Source organism: Sebastes fasciatus, chromosome 8 (genome assembly GCF_043250625.1).
Source record: "Sebastes fasciatus isolate fSebFas1 chromosome 8, fSebFas1.pri, whole genome shotgun sequence".
In the NCBI taxonomy this organism is placed as follows: domain Eukaryota; kingdom Metazoa; phylum Chordata; class Actinopteri; order Perciformes; family Sebastidae; genus Sebastes; species Sebastes fasciatus.
The window spans coordinates 25,998,301-26,019,646 of record NC_133802.1 but is presented as its reverse complement, the minus strand read 5'-3'; the positions used below and the strand labels follow the sequence as shown (position 1 = coordinate 26,019,646).

Sequence of the window (21,346 nt, the reverse complement as noted above, 5' to 3'; positions counted from 1 at the left end):
GGATTACTGGTCGATGAAAGTCGCATCACTGTCACCCTCATTCCTTGGAGGGATTCCACATAATTGGGCTGTTTCTCCAGTAATTGCTGCAGTCCTCTCATCTTTGGCTGATAAATCAGCTTTTCCTGTCCTCCACCTGTTCTTTTTCTTTTTTTTCCCCCTCTCTCTGTTTTGTCCTTATGACATAAACTTCTATATCAAACCACTTTTTTTTTTTATTTTACTTCAGCCACATTGCACACCACAGGGACACATTTACTGCCTCCATTAATGAAGTCCAAGCCTCTCTTTTTCCTCGCACCAGTCACTCAGATGATAGAATGGAGCACTTTTTGTCCCTTCAACTTCTCAATCAGCACCATTACACTTCCTGTTCTTTTTTCACCTGTCATGCTTCAGGTTTTCACTAGCTGCCTCATCCACTTCTACATCTCTGATCCTGCAGAATGGCCCTCTTTATACAGTATATAAAGGTTCAGGAGTGTATTATGCTAATGGGAAGATGTAGGCATCATTTTTTACAAGGTTCCCAAATTTACCAGCTACTCAGCAAGAGATAAAACTGCTGCCTGGTTTGCACCATTCTTCAATATGGTATTTTTTATCAGCACAAAGTAAGATCATTTCTGTGGACATTTTAGTGAATGAGACCCAATGTGCCTTAGAAACAGTAAAATGGTAAGAATGATGACATTATGACTCTGTGGATGTATTAGAGTATTAGAGTAGCCTGATAATCAGACTCATTGCCATTTTGTTTCACTTCATTAATCGGTCAGACAATGTGTTAAAGTTTAACGTTTTCTCTTTGGGAGGTGGTGTTACTTTGCCCCGATCAATCAGTAGTGACTGACATGATGTCCCGTTGAGCTCTTTTTGAGTTGACACAGGAGTGGATAGCAGTTGCTATGGAGCATTGATGTATCATTTTTTATGCTGGTCAAAGAAACTGTTGCTTTAAGAGTTGTTATTTTGACATGTAACAACCAGTTTAGCTCATAGACTGTATATATAGATTCACGACGCGTCTCCACTTCCTCCCAATGTACAAAAGTGAAGCTAAAATATCCCGGATACAGGAGCTGCCATCTTGAGATTTTGACGTTATTTGGAGTCTGTGAAGTAGTGATCGGTTGGCTGGAGCCGCGATATCAACGTGGCTATCACAAACCGAGCACGGCCGCAGCTCGTTAGCTTGAGCCACCTAGCTGCTACGTTAGCACCACGGTAGCTGTTTGGCTAGAAAGATGCAAATGATCAAATGATGATCAAATTGACTCGTGAAGGTGATGGCAAGTTAAAGTTACATCTCCTCTCTCATACAATTCTCGAGCCTCGGCTGCGTGACAACTTCACTCAAAGCAGCTGTCAGTCACATCTGTCAATCACATCTGTCAATCGTGACATCTCACCGCCTTTTTTCAGCATCAAATAACTAATTAAAACCAAACTTGAACACTTGAACATAAATCAGCGTGATGAGAACTACCTAAAATGACAGAAACCATCTTTGGGAAAAATTTATTTGATGTGTACTTTGACTTTTTAATCCATGTCCCTTCAGCTAACATGGAGGAGGCGGGCTTTATGACCTATACTGCAGCCAGCCACCAGGGGGCGATCGAGAAGTTTTGACTTCACTTTTGAACTTGTCCATCTTTGTACAGTCTATGGTTTAGCTACATCGCTCCCATCCACACTTTTTGTCATCACCATATTTTGTGGCAATTTATCTGTTGCTATTTTACTGCGTCTGGCACAGGAAGATGATGTCTCCATTCTTAATCCCACCTGCAAAGCAATAATGAGAACAGCAGCAGACGTATCTGAATCGTTAAAAAGAAAATTGGAGATGGTGGCAGTGATTCAGAGGTTTGAATTTGGCCGCGTCCAAATTGTATTCTTCTGACTAATTGGGACTTTATTTTTGGAATTCCTTTCTATGACTTTACATTGATTCTTGGGACATGTGTTGCTATTCTGTTTTGTTAATTTGTGGCTCATCATGCTGCTGCCAGTGTTCCTTTTTTTTCTCTATTTGGGATTAATTATCCTCCAGCCCAATTCAGACCTCTTTTGGGGCATTTTGGCTGTTTTAGACTACTAGAGAATTACTAGCGAAGCTATTTAGAAGTGGGTTTTTGGGAGCTTCTCCACGGGTCAGTTCCACATCCGGTCCAAACTGTCTGACCTGTGAGAACCTCTTGTTGAAAGTCTATTGGATTCAACTGTCATATGCATACTCTGCCCCAGCTGTGATCCAGTGACATAATTGGCCATAAGGAAGCCGGGAGCCTCCATCCCTGTCTTTTTCTCTGCCTCTCTATCATCCACACCGCCATCTCTCATCTCTCCTGTTGACAGTCTCAGAATTTCACACAGAGAGGATTTGTGATGCTGATACCCGCTGGTTCTGTGCCTGTCAAATGACTTACTGTATCTCTCTCTCTTTCTCTCCCCCCCACACACACTTCAAGGCATTGGCCATGCTGCCAAAACTAGTATCAAGGCGTTACAGCCAAGAATCTTCCTGAGTGCATGTGCTTGCTTAGCTTCATAGGACTTCATGAGTTGAGCTATGACTTTGAGTTTTTGCTTTTCGCAACAAAGTCTCAGGGTGAAAGCCAAAAGTAACAACTGTAGTAGATATACAGTAGGAGCTCACAGTCACATGTACACTTATATAAAGCCCGGTTGTGTTTTTTTTCAATGCTGTATGATGGCAGCCTTTATTCATCTTCAACCCACGTGCATACACAGTCACATGCATTCAGGTTCATGCATAACATGTGAATAGTTAATACAGGCATGCAGACATGTGGAGATGGCCTGTTATCTAAGTCCCAGGTAGCTTACACTAGTGCTCCCAGCCTTCCAGCCAGCGTGTTGGCTAAATGGAAATGCCCTGTTTGCTTTTCTTTTGGGAAGCCTCCAGGGGTCAAACAACAGGGCCCTGTCAATTACACTCCAGTTGCTCTGGACCTCTATGCAAAACCTGTGCTCATTTGCAGCCTCTTTGTTTTGTGCAATGCCTGTGATTCCCCCTTCAGTGCTTGCCCAGTTGCCCACAAGTCAGGCATTTGAATGACCACCTCGAGGGGGCCGGAAGAATTAGCCTCCGCTTTTACAGTCTGATAGCACTATGAGACGTCCATAATTGCTTGTTTAGCACCAACAGCCACTAATAGGACTCTATGAAGCTATAATACAAGTTTTTATTCACATTTTCCAAAAGCAAGTTTTACAGTGTATAAACATTACAAATCACTGATTACGGATTAATGATGCAATACCGTTTTTGTTATCACCTTTCAGTAGACGATAAGTCGGCTTTACGGTTTAGTGTGTACTTTTTCTCTGTCTATTAATGTTGTGCAATAAATTCATAGACTGTATATAAGAAGTGGACGTAGTCACCGTGACGTCACCCAGTGGTTTGTGGACTGACGCTTTGAGTCCTTGAGTTTTGGCATTTTGGCTATTGCTATCTTGGTTTTTTGCAACCAGAAGTAACACGAGTGGGTGGAGCTAAGTACAACCGAACGCTGAATAAGACATTTTTAAGCGACCGAAATGTTACAATTAACTTTCATGAATTCACACCAAAAAACATGACTTCTGTCTCAATGGCAGTTTCATAAAGGTTTTACCAGGATACATTTGTACCTGCTGCCATATCAAGTAAATTCAGTTTACTATGAGACAGATCTAAAATGATTCAAGGCAGAACCACCATCACAATCGTCTGCCTTTATCTCTCTCGCACTCTCTTCTCTACCGTAGCTTTACATCTCACAGCAGCTCTGTTAAATTTTCATTTGCCTCTTTCCTGTCATAGTTAAGTTCTCTGTCACCCACAAAGGGGTCTCAGCAAAACCCCCCGAAAGCTGCAGACAGGCTGGTTGTCGGTATGACAGTGACTTCAAGCTACATGCCTCTGTGCTGATGATGTTTTAATGTCAGCCCATTGCCGTTCGCCCCTTTTTACTCAAGTTGTGTTGGGGGTGGGGGGTGGATATTTACCCCTGCGAGAATCGATTACTGCTTTGTTGACAGTCGCTGCGCACTATAACCTCTCATTAGGTCCGACATATGCTGCGCCTGGCATTGCTGCCGATGCAAGCTGTTTTCTCAATGACATCTCCCAGTGCTCCCGTGGCGTCGGGAAGGAGCAAGATCTCATAACATTGCCTTAACGTTAAGTTCTGGGGAAAAGTGTAGTCAATTATGTTGGTCTTGAAATGGTACAAAGTCGGAGCTTTGCTCAGGCAAGTGTCATTGTTGAGTATTTGAAAGTGAGAACAAATTTATTTCCATTGCTTGGGGGCGGAGGTAACGGTGTACCTAACAGTATATCTAAAACAAAACAAAACTCCTATGACTTCTGTTAACACACGCCTTACTTCATTTCCTGTTAGTACAAAACATTACAGTTAGGGTTGTCAGTCGATTCAAATATTTAATTGTGATTAATCGCATGATTGTCCATAGTTAATCGCGATCGATCATTAATTAATTTCACATTTTTTATCTGTTCAAAATGTACCTTAAAGGTATATTTGTCAAGTATTTAATACTCTTATCAACATGGGAGTGGGCAAATATGCTGCTTTATGCAAATGTATGTATATATTTATTATTGGAAATCAATTAACAACACAAAACAATGACAAATATTGTCCAGAAACTCTCACAGGTACTGCATTTAGCATAAAGAAATATGCTCAAATCATAACATGGCAAACTGCAGCCCAACAGTCGACAACAGCTGTCAGTGTGTAAGTGTGCTGACTTGACTATGACTTGCCCCAAACGGCATGTGATTATCATAAAGTGAGCATGTCTGTAAAGGGGAGACTCGTAGTACCCATAGAACCCATTTTCATTCACATATCTTGAGGTCAGAGGTCAAGGGACCCCTTTGAAAACGACCATGCCAGTTTTTCCTCTCCAAAATGTATCTTAAATTTGGAGCGTTATTTAACCTCCTTCATGACAAGCTAGTATGATATGTTGGTAGTAGTACCAATGGATTCCGTAGGTTTTCTAGTTTCATATGATACCAGTATCTTCACTCTAGCTATAAAACTGAGCCTGCTACAACCTAAAAATCGCAAGTTGCATTAACGTGTTAAAGGAACTAGTGCCGTTAACGTGACAGCCGTAATTACAGTGTCATTAATTTATTATTTGCAGTACTACCTCCCAATACAGTTTGTAGAAGACGTAGCACCATCACTCTTCGGCCCCTGTGAGTTTGTTCTGGAGAAAGATATGATAAAGGCCCTGTGAGGCGGAACAAGGTACAGCTAAAGCATGCTGTACTATCACGGAAAAGCTGTACAAATCAGCTCATGTATCATGAATTAGCTTAAAATATTTATTCAAAACACTTGACACTATTTTATCCTCAGTTCAGCTTGTCTTTCTCAAAATATTCATAACCAGTCATGGTTGTTTTCTTGAGCATTGACTACATCCTTTGAAAATCTGAATTATTGCAAATTGAAAAAAGGAGATATGTGCTCCGTGGGGACAATGTTTATTTATTTATTTTTTTCCCCCAAGATTGGAACAGAATCATTTTGGAGGTATATCAAAGCAGCGAGGCAGATGAAAAAGAAATTCTACCTTTGAATTGGAAATCCTTCATGAACAATGTCCACGTTTGGATCGCTCTGAGACTGGGGACTACGTCTTTGACCACAATGCAAATTCCACATTATCACAGGGGGAGGGACCTTGGGTGAACATGATAGAGAATGTCTTGTTCATACAGCTTGAGATAGGTTCAAGAGAAGTTCAGTCACAGATAAGGCTTTGATTTGGGAGTTAAGGTCTGAGGGAAATAAATAGATAAATAAAGTGAGTGAAAGTAAACTTTTCAGTCCATGAATACTGAATGACATGCATCTTGGGATGGGGGATATTTTTACTTTCCCAGCTCAGCCAGTGTTTGCTGCTGCTGGAATATCTGTCAGAATTCAAAGCTCAGCAAACACACAGAAGAAATGCTTAGTGCCAGAAAATGTTACTGAGAAATTAGTCAGTTGTTAGATGTGATTATCATAAAGTGGGCATGTCTGTAAAGGGGAGACTCGTGGGTACCCATAGAACCTATTTTCATTCACATATCTTGAGGTCAGATGCGAAGGGACAGTTTTTCCTCCCAAAAATGTTAGCGTGTTTGGAGTATTATTTAGCTTCCTTCGCAAAACAAGCTATGACATGGTTGGTATCGATGGATTCCTTTGATTTTTTAGTTTCATATGATGCCAGTATCTTTACTCTAGCTTTAAAACTGAGCCCGTTACAACCTAAAAATCGCAAGTTGCTTTAATGCATTAAAGAAATTATTGGCATTAAAACAAAATAGCATTTTTATCACATTACGTTTGACAGCCCTAGTTGTTACTTATCCCATTCTGTCTAAATTGCCCGTGTTGATAAAGCCTTCACAAACATTTATTAATGTTGAATCACCTCCAGCGGGAGACTTTCATCTTAGCAGACACATCAGTTTATGATCTAATTTGTGAATCCCCAAATCCTTGTCGGCAAGGCAAAGTCCGGTGAATATATGAAAACAAGCTAACAGACATTTAACTAAATCAAACCATGGCTAGACGAGTATCTTTGCCTCCCACGTTTTCCATTCGTATTTGGAAACCTAGTAATTTAAACTCACCATGCACATAGATAAAGACTGATGTGGCTGAATAGGAAGGACATTTGAATCTACTGCTCCGTTGTGGCTGTTAGCTGGGGTTGAAGATGAACAGGCTCTGCCACAGTGGGCTGGGAGAAATTGGCTCTGTATTTCAAGGTAGCTCATGTCAAGTTATGCCATTTTCTTCTGTTGACACTGTCATGTTCTTCTTTTATGGCTTTGAAAAATACCAGGCTTTGTTGTGCTCGGGGACCGATGGATCACATAGAATTTGTGGGTCTCTTTATCATATTCAGGCCTTTGTGCATGTAAATCAGTGTGGCTGTGCTGTAGGTAGGCTATTATTTCCAATTTGAATGTCAGATCAGAGTCTGTAAACAATTGCACCTACCTGGCACGGACTACAAACAGGCTCCCAAAAGGCTTGACTGTCTTCCTCTGATATTGTGTAAAAATAGGGAGGTCAAACCCTCCACATATTCCTAAAGAGTCTCCTCACCAGGAGGGGACAAAACCGCCTCTTGAATGTGTGTTTTTTGATATCACACACTCACCAATCAGGTATTCTTGTCAACGCTGGATGTTTGGCTCCATCCTTTAGAGACCTGCTATATGGAGATTGACACCAATGTGCGTGGCATGACCGCAGAGGATGAAAAGCAGCACAGCAATTGTTGTGGATGAAAAAAAGACCAAACAAGGTGTACGTTTCATGATTGCATCGAGGCGAACAATCTTTTTGCCTGATAATCAGACTGAACTGCCGTTTCGTTTCACTTCATTAGGGCTGCAACTAATGATTATTTTCATTGTCAATTAATCTGTTGATTATTTTCTGGATTAATCGACTAGTTGTTTGGTCTATAAAATGCCAGAAAATGGTGAAAAATGTTGGATCAGTGTTCCCCAAAGCACAAGATGACGTCCTCAATTGTCTTGTTTTGTCCACAACTCAAAGATATTCCGTTTGCTGTCATAGAGGAGTAAATAAACCAGAAAATGTTCACATTTAAGAAGCAATAATCAGAGAATTTTGACTTTTTTTTCCTTAAAAAATTACCCAGACCGATTAATCGATTATCTAAATAGTTGATGATTAATTGAATAGCTCTTTAGCAGCCCTGCACTTCATTCTTTCAGCCTGACATGTTAATTTTAGCCCATGTCTTGTTGGGAGGGGGTATTTTGTTTCCCCCTACCCGATCAATAGTGAGTGACCTATCCATTCTGCTGATGTCATTTTCATTTGAGCTGTGGTATTTTCATGACGATTGAAGAAATGTGTCTATTTTAAGAGTTGTTACTTCATATGATGTGGCCACCAGGAGCCAAATTCAGTTCATTCAGGATACCAGTCATCTGGAATACATACAGTATATACCATGAAATAGGTTTGTGATACTGTGGTATCATTTTTCAAGTTATTCCAGTGGCGCATGTTTTTTTTTTTTTTTTTTTTGTAGAAAAATCAGACAAACCTGATGAAATAAGAGCAGCCTTTGTGATACTTCCAGCTGTTCATTCTCAGCGTCCCCTGTGTCAAGGTCCCAATACTATATGTGTATGATGTTCTTATGTATGACGACTGTCCCCCGGACTGCAGCAACTTCAATGTCAGCAAGAGTTGATGCTGAAAGCCGAGCTAGGTACCATGGGACTGTGCACCATCTTCAATAGTTTATATGTAATTTCCCTTTAGGGATTCTCAACATGCAGTTTATGGTATAATACATTTTACAAAAAGCTTTGGAATAAGGCATAACATGATCTTTTAGGGTGCTTTCACACCTAACCTGTTTTAAAACAAACCCTTGTACGTTACCCTGTTTAGTGCGGTTCGTTTGGGCTGATGTGACTGTCAATCAAACTCTTAAAGGGGACATATCATGCTCACTTCCAGGTTCATACTTGTATTTTGTGTTTCTACTAGAATATGTTTTCATGCTTTAATGTTCAAAAAATACATTACTTTCTCATACTGTCTGAATATACCTGTATTCACCCTCTGTCTGAAATGCTCCGTTTTAGCGCCTGTCTCTTTAAGCCCCCCTTCTGAAAAAGCCCAGTTTGCTATGATTGGCTTGTGAGTAAAATATGGTATACCTTTGCAAAGGTAGTTCTCAAGCTGTGGGCAATATATTCTAATGAGCCTGCATGCGACATAGGAAGGTGAGCCAAATCTGAATGGCTTGTTGAATCACATGTTTTCTGATCTAGACAGCCCACAAAAAATCTGACTTATGTCACAGTTTGTGGGTTGGTAGGCACTCCAGATACCCAAATGTATGAACACAAGCACTGAAAAAGAGAGTTCTTCATCATATGTCCCCTTTATCAGAAGGGACTCTATTTAAAAGTGTGTTAACAGAGCTAAATGTCAGTGTTTTATGGTATAATGATATCATTTAAAGACGAACTGTGTAACTTGATGCATAATTCAATGTTTCTTTGGTCTCATTTATATTAACATTACACCACAGTTTAGATCACAGACGTTGGCTTTAGATAAAATCCATTGATGACGTCTTTCTTCACTCCATGTGGTTCCTTTAGGTCCTGTATTTCCATACGTCTCTGCGGTTGCCCAGCACGGTGGTGGTCCTGGAGCTGGTGTCGCTGTCACCCAGGCCAGACGGCTCCCAGCAGGCCCTGGGGCGAGGCTTCACTGTCCTGGAGCTTTTTACCAACAGGCCAGAGGCTCAGGCTGCTGATGGGGACAGAAGGTGATTAGCCCACTCTTAATTACACCAGCCGGGTATTAATTCGGTTATCATGAGGAGATGAAGGACAGGTATGGTTGTGGTGAGGGGGTTGCTGCTTGAATATCATCCAGGGACTCTGAGATTGTTAAATATACTTATACCTATCAAGCCCTAGCAATAATACGGTATGTAGCAGCTGTAGTAATTTCACTTTTTCTGCATGCTTGCAGAACTAAAGTACTACTTTGCATAAGCAGTTTGGGGTTTGTTCTGTTGTCATTAGTCAGGATTTAGAGGGGGTGGTCAGGGAGTTAGTCTGGTTGAGAGTAGAGCTGCAACGATTAATCGATTAGTTTGTTAACTATTAAATTAATCGGCAACTATTTTGATAATCAAATAATTGGTTTAATTTTTTTATGAAAAAAAAGTTAGAATTCTCTGATTCCAGCTTGTTAAATGTGAATATTTTCTGGTTTCTTAACTCCTCTATGACAGTAAACTGAATATCTTTGAGTTGTGGACAAAACAAGACATTTGAGGACGTCATCTTGGGCTTTAAGAAACACTGTTCGACATTTTTCACCATTTTCTGACATTTTATACACCAAACAACTAAACGACTAATCGAGAAAATGATCAACAGATTAATCGACAATGAAAATAATCGTTAGTTGCAGCCCTGGTTGAGAGATGCCAGTTGTTGACACTAGAATTAAATGTAGCTAGCACAACTTGAGACACACGTTTTTGTGTGTATATTGGCAACTATAGCAGCTCCATTCATTCAGGTTGGTTTTAATTTATTTTCTAGGCTGAATCTACACCATGGATCACCAAGAAACCTCCTCCTTCCCCTCCTGAAGGACACTGTTGACCGTAAGGACCTTTTTAAATATACTATAGCTTTTAGTAGTTACTGTATTTGGCTTATTTACTTTAGGTATTAAGTAATGCAGCAGGAATAATGTAAGGGCCACAGTACATGTGGGATTTAGTGGTATTTATTTAAAGACAACGACATCTTTAGCTACACACAACGACCCTGTCGACAATAAAGGGTGCAGTGCCACCCCTCAGTTCTGTTCTTTGTCTTGTTATAGCAAGCTGAGCTGTTCCAAAATGTAATATCATACCAATGATTCACTAACATTTCATATCGTCTGAAGGGATTACGTCAGGCGTAACCTTTGGAGACTGTAATCCATATTCTGCATAGATGTAACAACTACTCATAAAGTAAAATGCTAAAGTATCAGAGTGGTGGCTTATGCTATAATAAAATATAGTGAAATAAAGTAGATTGAATAGCAAAACATTTAACTTATCTAACCCAGCTCAGCTGGCACCGCCATCCCAGAACCTCGCTGACTTAGAAAAACTCCCAGCACAAACCCTTATGAGGAAAAACAAAATAAATATTCGGTGTGAAAACTGTAAAAGAGATACCAGTGCATTAGGTGCTGTGGGAAAACAATACAATTATAATGGGCAATGAAAAGTGTGAAATGACATAAAGATGTGATCTGAATACTCTGCCAGGGACCATCACAGGAGGACGGGTCAACTGCGTGTAAGGTCAGTCAAACAGAGAAGTCTAAAAGAGAGAAACGCCACACATTTGAAGCAGACAACGCCTTGCCCCCTTGCGTTTGGCTTGAAATGAAAGTATTCTCATTTCCCAGGCAGCCAGGTTCAATGTATTATTGACCATCATATTTTCTTCTCAGGCCAGTTGCAGTTATTTTTGTAGTTTACTTTTTAGCTATATTTTTCTTTAAGAGCATATGTGCAAGTTGTGTCCAAAGCTCTGAGTGATTTTAAAGATCCTAGCAGTCTGCATGATTCCTAACAATTACATATTCGATGAATAGGTAATGAAGAAAGCTAGTACTTATGTCAAAGTGAACGCAATAATAACACGTTAATGCAAATTTGTTTTAATGCCACTAATTTCTTTAACGCATTAATGCTATTTGGTCTTTCGGAGGTTGTAACAGGCTCGTTTAAAAGCTAGAGTGAAGATATTGACATTATATGAAACTTGAAAAACCTAAGGAATCCATTGGTACCAACCATACCATGTCATACTAGCTTGTTGTGAAGGAGGTTAAATAACGCTCCAAATATAAGCTAAATTTTGTCGAGGAAAAACTGGCATGGACACTTTCAAAGTGGTCCCTTGACCTCTGACCTCAAGATATGAGAATGAAAAGTGTTCTATGGATACCCACGAGTCTCCACTTTACATACATGCCAACTTTATGATAATCACATGCAGTTTGGGGCAAGTCATAGTCAAGTCAGCACACTGACACAACGACAGCTGTTGTTGCCTGTTGGGTTTGAGTTTTCCGTGTTATGGTTTGAGCATGCTTTTTATGCTAAATGCAGTACCTGTGAGGGTTTCTGGACAATATTTGTCATTGTTTTGTGTTGGTAATTGATTTCCAATGATGAATATATACTTACATTTACATAAAGCAGCATATTTGTCCACTCCCATGTTGACAAGAGTATTAAATACTTGACAAATCTCCCTTTAAGGGACATTTTGAACAGATACAAAAATGTGCGATTAATTTGCGATTATTCACACTTAAATATTTTAATAGATTATTTCAATCGACTTATGATTGAATGAATCAATATAACTGTGGATCTCCCTGCTGGAGGTTGACAGTTTGGTTATTCATCTGGCTTTGGGTGTGAGTTGTTTTGTGGACTATTGATTGGATTATCTTTGAATATCAGACTTGTATCGGGTTAGCATTTGAGAACAAGCATTTGAATTATTGAGTTTGCTACTGAAGCTCAGGGTTTGTCTAGCTATGTCCTCGCTTGGCCTAAAAACCAAGGCTATGAATTACAAAACACTGTAGTGCCTCACAGTATGAATAATACTGCGCCCAGTGAGAGCCAGAGTTCCTGTCTTGGCTATCATGTCACATGAATATTAGAAAACCTTCTCTCAAACGGACTCTTATACTTGCTGAATTATTAACCACATGCCTGTTGTTTAGTGGAACGTTGCTTTTTTGTTCTAAGGGCCATACTGCTGCCACTCTTGCTGCTTTTTTATAGTCAGAACCCTTTTTTCATTTCTTTATATCACTTTCAGTCTCATCCACTGTGACAGGAACACACAGTACTTGTCTCTACTGCTTGATGTGAAGCATCTTGAGTGTGAATTTGTAGACAGAAAAAAATATCGAAAACTGATCTTTGCTGGAGTGAAATAAGTACATTTCCTTACGGTGGTCTGATGTGGTAAAGAATTATGATGAGAAAACATGCCCTGGAGGCTGACATTGTTTTCATTCTTCATTCATTACAAATTCCACATTATTCAGTTTCCCCGACTTAGTTTTTGAAAACACTGTTGCTCCGGATAAGAAAAATATATTCATAACTTCTTGACGTGTTGCAAATGAAGTTGGGGTTAGAAGTTGAACTGAATATAAGTGAATGGATTTAAACTACAAATATCTGTATTTCCACACGTCTACCATTTTAATGTCATAGCAAGCATCACTCACCATCATCATTACAACGGAGTGTGCTTCCTTATTGTCCTAAAACAAGCTGATGGCTTCGGGCGTAGACATGTCGCTCACCCGACTGTGTGGCTGGGCCGGCTTACTCGTCTCTCTTCTCATGTCAACAATGGCGTGCTGAGCTCAGTTAGTTTCAGTTCAATTTAGGTTAACAAATAGATGCAGACAGAAAGTTATTTCTGAAGAAGTTATTCCTCATTTTTCACGTGTTTTCCCAAGAATGTCCAGCAACACGTGTCAATATCCGCTCTTTACATGCATACAGTCTTTTAAAAAAAACAAAACGGCTGTCTTCAGTTAGGTTTAGGCAACAAAAATACTTAGTTAGGTTTAGGAAAAGATCGTGTTTTTGGTTAAAATGTCTACGGTTAGTTAAGTGGCATTACTTAAGTATGGAAGTTACGTGACAAATAAATCAAAGTTGACCTTCACACAGGATATGAACAGCGGCCTCCTGGGCGAAAGTCTGGTGTTTTTTGACCCACCTGTCCACCCCAGCTCGTATTATCTAAGACCTGCCTTCTTGAATGTTGGCAACCGATCAAAAACGACAAATGGCACCCTGTGAACTAGGGATGCACCGATCCGACTTTTTCAGTCTCGATAACGGAGTACGGATACCTGTGTTTAATTAATAATCTGTATGCCTCACTGTGTGGAAGTGACTGAGATCATTCTTTTTTATGTGTAAGGCTACATCAGGCTTGACTTAAACATTGCTTTCCTAACTTTGTAAAAAAAAATGTAACAAATGGACACATAGTTATAAATTTACTGTATTGTTATTTATTACTATCGTACACCAGCAACTTGGTAAAACATCTTCAAAATTAACAGGAGTTAAAATTCAAGTGTAAACCTTTTTAATGCAGCAACAAATTGGTCAAAACTAAACCAGGAATACAAATTCCAGTATATAATGTATATAGTATATAAACATAGAATTGAATTGAATAGTCATTGTCACCGATATCCGATCCGGTATTCGTATCAGTGCATCCCTACTGTGAACATGACATGACTGAAAATACTGTGGTTTACTTGAGAGAACACAAAATCCAAACCAGGAAGGTTTTTTTTTTTGGTGGGCTGCCCTCTGCGTTCGGCGTGGTGCCCACACTATGGTCTTATTGAATGAGGAGGCTGTGTATTTTTATGCAGTGCAAATGTTGGTGTAAACATGATCTAAACGGCACACAGTTTGTCTGAGATGGCCTCAGCTTGAAGGCAGACAGAGCACTCTACTGCAAGGCTCCATTTTGTGATTTGGCAGCAGGAGAAACCTGAGTCCTGTGTTTTTCCTCTCGCTGAATGTCACATCCAGGGCCATAACAACTTTGAAGCATTTTGTTGATTTTGTATCATTGTGAAAAAGTTGTTGAAATAAGCTCATATTGACCGCCAGGCTATTGACTAGCATGAGCTAGTGTTTGTCCTTCTGTGTCTTTAGGGCATTAAAAGTGCTTCCAATTACATTTTTTAGCACTGTGTATACTGTGTACATACTGTATGAACTTTCCTGTTAAGAAAGTATAAGAAGAGCAAACAAACCTCGGTCCTATCATTTACAAAATGGAGCTTATTTTCCCGTTCCAAGGACAGTAAGTGTACTCCGTCCTCCGGAGTAGGTCAGCATTCAGTCCGCTGTTCGCAGTGCAAAATGTGGTCTTTGTCTTCACAATCCATTGAGAATTGTTTGCTGCATCACAACATGCAGCAAAAGGTACAGATATATTCTAGTATGGTAAATGTGTTCACTGGGTTCTTCTCAAAGTAGGAATAAAGACAGATGAATGGAAAGAGAGAGTGCACCTCGTGGCCTTGTGGTAACTCCGTTTTTTGTCGTGTTTTGGCACAATTTGGATGAATTAATATAATAACTGGCTCTGCAAGATGAAAGAAAGTATTTTATGAATACTTTTTACACCATCATCTAGAGACTAACATTAGCAAAACAGAGTAGAAAATAACACGGTCTCTTTGATTTCAAAAGATCTGCATCAGTGCAGTGTTGTGGATAATGATGGGTTTCCCTGGTACTGCATTAGCGTTAGTGCTGAAGACAATACAGCACAGCGGCGCACTATTTATTTCATTACTTTAAAGGCACAATGAGTAGGATTTTCCTAAAAAGCAATGTATGAACTCATACAGAAATAATCCCTTTCAATTCGGGATGTCAACGATTAACCACCGGGAACATTTTTTACTGGGTACACATGTCTGTCTATATGTTAATTTAATATTTAACATCGATTGGTTAACATGGGTGCTGAAGCTTCATGTTAAAGGTCCAGTGTGTAGGATCTGGCAGTATCTAGCGGTGTGGTGAGGAGATTGCAACCAACTGAAGACTCTCCCGTGTGCCAAGCGTGTTGGAGAGCTACGGTGGCCGACGCAAAAACGTGAATGGCCCTCTCTAGAGCCAGTTGAAGCAGAGCCAGTGCTCTGAGTGTGTGTGTGTGTGTGCACGTGGGAAGTGAGTGGTGAAGCAAGAGCAAGAGGGCGGTGGCGACGGGAGCGAGTAACCATATTGACTCCGCCCCAAGCAGGAAAAGTTAACAGAGTTTTGTTTGTCCGTTCTGGGCTCCGTGAAGAGGACCCGCTCCCTGTGTAGATATAAACGGCTCATTCTAAGGTAACAAAACAACGATTCTTATTTTCAGGTGATTATCCACTAAAGAAAACATACTTATTAATTTTAAATTCAATTTCTGCCTATAGATCCCCCTAATTGTTACACACTGGTCCTTTAACCAATTGTCACTCTCAGAGTGAATTAAAGAGCAGGTGAGAAAAGAAAACAATATTGTAAATGTTTCAATTCAGAATCGATGCGTCATCTGTTAAAACTGACATCCCTACTCTCAATTGAAGCGTTTTGTTGTTGTTTGTATCATTGTGAATAACTTGTTGAAAGAAGCTAATATGGACCGCCATGCTATTGACTTGCATGAGCTAGTGTTTGTCCCCTTCCAATTATGTCTCATACTTATATGCAATTGTACAGCATGTTCTAACAGAGTCCATAGTTTTGCAATGGCAATGCCAGCTTTGACAATGGGCCTTCATTGCAGAGAAGTGCCACTGCCAGGGGCATGTTGTTGTATATGTGTATGGTGTGATGTGTGTAGGGGGATGCATTTGGCAGAGTGTGAGCAGGGACAGGCAGGATATATACTGTAGGTGGCTGCCAAACACTATGTCTCTGTGTTCTACTGCCTAGCAGGGCTCTCTGCCACTGGCTGAGTGACATACACACACACACACACACACACACACACACACACACACTCACACTCCCCCCTATGGGGTGGGATAATGAATGGATAGAACTAGAAACATGAATAAATGAAGAAGAAAATGAAGGAAAGTTGAAAAGGGTTTGTCTAGTAGAAGACTGTCTTGGTGGAAACAGGAATTAGGGCTGTCAAAGTTAACGCGATAATAACGCATTAACGCAAATTTGTTTTAACGCCACTAATTTCTTTAACGCATTAACGCAAATTGCAATTTTTAGGTCGTAGCAGGCTCAGTTTTAAAGCTGGAGTTAAGATGGAGGCATCATATAAACCTAAGGAATCCACTGGTACCAATCATGTCATACTAGCTTGTTGCGAAGGAGGTTAAATAACTCTCCAGACTTACGCTAAATGTTTGCGAGGAAAAACAGGCATCGCCATTATCAAAGGGGTCCCTTGACCTCTGACCTCAAGATATGTGAATGAAAATGGGTTCTATGGGTACCCACGAGTCTCCCCTTCACAGACATGCCCACTTTAGGATAATCACATGCAGTTTGGGGGCAAGTCATAGTCAAGTCAGCACACTGACACACTGACAGCTGTTGTTGCCTGTTGGGCTGCAGTTTGCCATATTATGATTTGAGCATATTTTTTATGCTAAATGCAGTACCTGTGAGGGTTTCTGGACAATATTTGTCATTGTTTTGTGTTGTTAATTGATTTCCAATAATAAATATATAGATACATTTGCATAACGCAAGCATATTTGTCCACTCCCATGTTTATAAGAGTATTAAATATTTCACAAATCTCTCTTTAAGGTACATTTTGAGTGGATGAAAGATGTATGATTAATTTGCGATTAATCGTGATTAACTATAGACAATCATGCGATTAATTGTGATTCAATATTTTAATTGATGGAAAGCCCTAATAGGAATGCAAAGTGATGGGAATTGTAAATTCTCATAACTCTAATTATAATGATTGTCTTGTTTTTAAATGAACGTCACCAGATGACATAATCAGATGGATAGATTAGATTTCAGAAAAAATACAACCACTGGGCTGATTAAAAGATAGCAACAAAGTGTTGGAGCCAGAAGCAAGAAAAAACAAGCTTCTCCATGGCTCTGAAAAGGTGGTATTTTGGATAAAAACACTTTTCAGCAGAAATAGAAAGTAAGTTTAGGTTAAACACAGTTTTAACCTATGAAATACAGCTTGGACCAAAGGGTATAAGATCAGTGGAGAAACCCCAAAAGCTGAAATATAAATTGGAGACAAGTCGGTCTGAACTGAAACAGAAAAAAGGAGCAGTGAAATTAGGGAAGAAAGCAATAGAGCTGTAGTGGCAGAGAAGTCAAAGCTTCTCTATTTTCCAGAGCTGGAGTCAGGGTCAAGAGGCAGGAAATGGGAAAAGGAGAGACGATAGAGGAAAGGAAGTTGCCTCGGGGCTTTTGAAAGTCTTAGAGGATGAGAGGCAAAAAAGGGAGGAGGAAACAAGCACGAAGGGAGGCAGTAAGCTCATTGGCTTCATCTAAGCTTCTGCTCTCGACCAACTGGGAGGAAAGGGGAAGGAGTGGAGAGAAGAAAAAATGGAATAAGAAGGATGGAGGGCTGCTCTGGGGCCCTCTTAGTGTGATGAGAGGACAAACAGATGGTACATTGTGTTCACATTAGCATATCTTAATTTGAATTAACACCACGATGCATCAATTTATTGTGTGTACGTCTGTGTGGGGGACAGAAAGGTAGTGCCATGACAAATTCTCTCACTGATATACCAAAAAGCCTCTCTGTGGCTAAGATAAAGAGGTTTGCTGGTGCCTTCAAAAGGGTTTTCCCTGCATATCTGACTCAAAGGCAACCCACATAAGTGTTTGTTTTCACCACCTACGCCAGGCTTTATTGCTGTTTGGGTGAACTTCACACTTCCAACAAACATAATGAAGTTAAACAACACTTTTCCCCCGTTGTGGCTCCTCCACCTCCAACATGGTCCACTTTAGGCTCATATTGAGCCACGGAAAACTCTGCTTTACAACATTTAAACAGTACTTTTATGTGTGTGTGTTCATGTAGAAGCAACGTGATATCACACTAAATCGTGTGATAGACCTCCCTGTCCACCAGAGGATAGCGTGTCAGTGTCACGTCAGGCGTGAATATTACACGTGTTGAGGTAATTTAGAAACAAATTACATCATTTATTCACCAGAGAGCACTGACAGGTTCGTTTTTGAACTGTGAAATGCTCCATCCAGTGTATACGTTGATAACAAAAATGTATGGAATCTTTTGTGGACCAGGTACCAAATTTAAGGAATCCGTAAGTTAAAGTTGCATGTTCTTGGGTATGAAGTATTAGCTGATATATCAGTATCTGTTTTTTTTTTATTATCAAATGTCTGTCAGTATCAGTCTCAAAAGTTGTTCTGGAAATCAGTGTAAAATGCACATCAACATTTCCCAGAACCCAAGTTAACATTTTTAAATTGCTTGATATATCAGACCACCAGTCCAAAACCCAACAATTCGCAATGATGTATTTAAAAAGTAAAGCAGCACAGTCTCACGTTCAAGAGGCTATAGGCCGGTAATGTTTCGCTTTCTTTTCTTAATCGAATAATCGACTAATCATTTAAAGCAACAGTGTGTAACATTTCGGGGATCTTTTAGCATAAATGGAATATAATATTCGTAACTATGTTTTCATTAGTGTAAAATCACCTAAAACTAAGAACCGTTGTGTTTTCGTTAGCTTAGAATGAACCCTTCATATATACATAGGAGAGCGGGTCCTCTTCATGGAGTCCACCATGTTGCACCACCATGTTTCTACAGTAGCCCAGAGCGGACAAACCAAACACTGGCTCTAGAGAGAGCCTTTCATGTTTACCTGAAGGCCACGTCTGCGTTGACGTGAGCAGCAGAGTGCAAAACCGCGGTACCGCCGGCCGCCGTCTGACTTCCGTTGCTCCTAAAGTAGTGTTGTTATGGTAGGGATGACCAGCGAGGTGAACGGTGTTACCAAATTTTTGTACTTGGCGGTTCACGTTACAGCAGTCTTGGAAAGGGAGTAAGTGGAGGGGTACTCAGTTGGTTGCAATCTGCAACCACACCACTAGATGCCACCAAATCCTACACACTGTTCCTTTAAGCCCAAATCACCAAATATTGAACTGTTTTAGAAAGTGAGCTGTGGCAAAACCTGAGGTTTACATCCCTACTGTTAGCTTCACTGTTTGACAAGTGATATCTGGGAAAGTGACATGCAGAAGCACCAGCGTAGTGATTGCTTAGTACAGTTACCAAACATAGAAACAAACGCAAGTCACCACTTCAGATCCCTTCACTCTTACCTAAGTTGGCAGTAAAACCTTCCCTTAAAAATCACCCCATTGGTTTTCATCTTTATTACTTTCTTCTTTCCCGTTCAACCATCTCCCAAAACCACTGCCTGTTTGTCTGATGCTGAGCCATTTTTTGTTATTCCCCCCCCCCCACTTCCTTGGTTTCACATCTCCTGCCAAGTTGCAGCTCAACTGACTCTGAGGTACCACACCACTGCTGTAAGGAAAAAATTGGGGTAGTTTTCTAATCTATGCACAGCATCTGACTGAAACCCAGGCTTGATGCATAATGAATAACAAGAAATAAATGATGAAAAAGTTGCCGACACCTGGGCAGCATCTGTGTCAAGAAAGTTCTATGCTTGATTTTTTTTCCCCCTCCCTTTTTCTCTCTTCATTCCCACCCTACTTTTTTTCTGTGTTTCACGGTGAGAAACACCTTTTCAATGAAAGCTGCTGCCGCCACTGAAAACATTTATAGAAAAGAGCTGAAGCTGTGCTGCAACCTCAGAGATTTCCCCAAACCATTTTCCTTTTCGGGCTTTATACATTAGCACTTTTTTTTTAAGTTAAGTAAGTTAACTGTAAGAGAGAGTTAAAGGGTTTGGCTGGGATGAGTCATGGACAGGTAGCGGTATACGCCATCATCTTCTTTCCTTCTCAATCCTCTCTTATTGACTTTAAAGATAAAGGCTTGGCCCTGTCTAGTGCAGAAATGGACATTCTACCCAACCTTCCCGTGAACTCACCATATTTTTTTTTGTTTTATATGATTGAAAAAGACCTCCTTCATTAACAGAAATGTCTTTCTCCCTCAAGATACCATCTATTTCAAATACATTTAACATAAAATCGACTTTCTTTTCAGTGCTGATATTCAGCTGATCCCATTGTGATCCATTTGCTGCTTTTATTTTCTTGGTAAAAAGATTTGAAATGTTTTACTTCTGTGGTTCTGAAGAATAACGTAGTAGCATAAATATGTTAGTGATGGATTTACCGGTTTGTTTTGAAGTGTAACTTCATGTCTTCAATCATTTTAGAAATTGAATTCGTTGTGTAGCTACCATTGGGCAATATTTGAACAAGCTGGATTCTTCCTTACAAAAGTCTGGACTTTATTTCAGGTATTAAAGTTGTTGTTCTTGTGAGCCAAGTTTGTAGGGCAGTTAGAAAAATGCACTGATGTTTTAAAAGCTGATTCATACAGTTTATTGAGAGAAAAACTGTGTGGATTACATTCAGCAATTCCTTAAACTGTGGGATGTTGGGTAGTTTTTAAACTGGGATGCTGTAGCAGCATATTTTGATGGCTGCTGAGGAGTTTGGTTTTCTGCTGTACATTAAAGGCCAGATATAATCAAATGGACATGGACAGTGATGGGCACGTGGTTCTGTTTATACTACACTGTACACATGAATGTGTTTGTACATCTGTCACGCGTACAGTCTGCACAGTCTATATTTGTATATATGCTCTCGACAGATGTGGAAATTTGGGTCACATGACGTGAGTATAATTTGGGTTTTATTGACATTTTCTTTTGTCAGGCAATGCTCTTTACAGTAAAAAAGGCTTAGCTGGTTATAATGACACTTCAAGACAAAACAAATCTTAAGATTTTATATTTTGACACCAATGATAAAACAAAGTAAAAAAAAGTATATTTATATTCAATGAAAGTCATAACTTCTTAATGTTTGCTCTGTCCATCTTTAGGGTTCAACGTTTTTTTTTCTTTTCTTGCCCCTATACAAATTGTTTTATGTATTAGTGGTTGTCAAATAACAGCAAAGACTAAAGTTAATTGTCATGTTT

General features: G+C 39.9%; 1 protein-coding gene across 1 annotated transcript in view; it reads left to right on the top strand.

Annotated features, from left to right (window-relative positions):
- nphp4 (nephronophthisis 4) overlaps positions 1–21,346 on the top strand; it is a 178,853-nt gene that overhangs the window by 14,507 nt on the left and 143,000 nt on the right. Inside the window, exons 4-5 of the mRNA XM_074644653.1 lie at positions 9,224–9,393; positions 10,184–10,248. Of these exons, the coding sequence (XP_074500754.1) occupies positions 9,224–9,393; positions 10,184–10,248 (235 nt within the window). The remainder of the gene's footprint in view (positions 1–9,223; positions 9,394–10,183; positions 10,249–21,346) is intronic.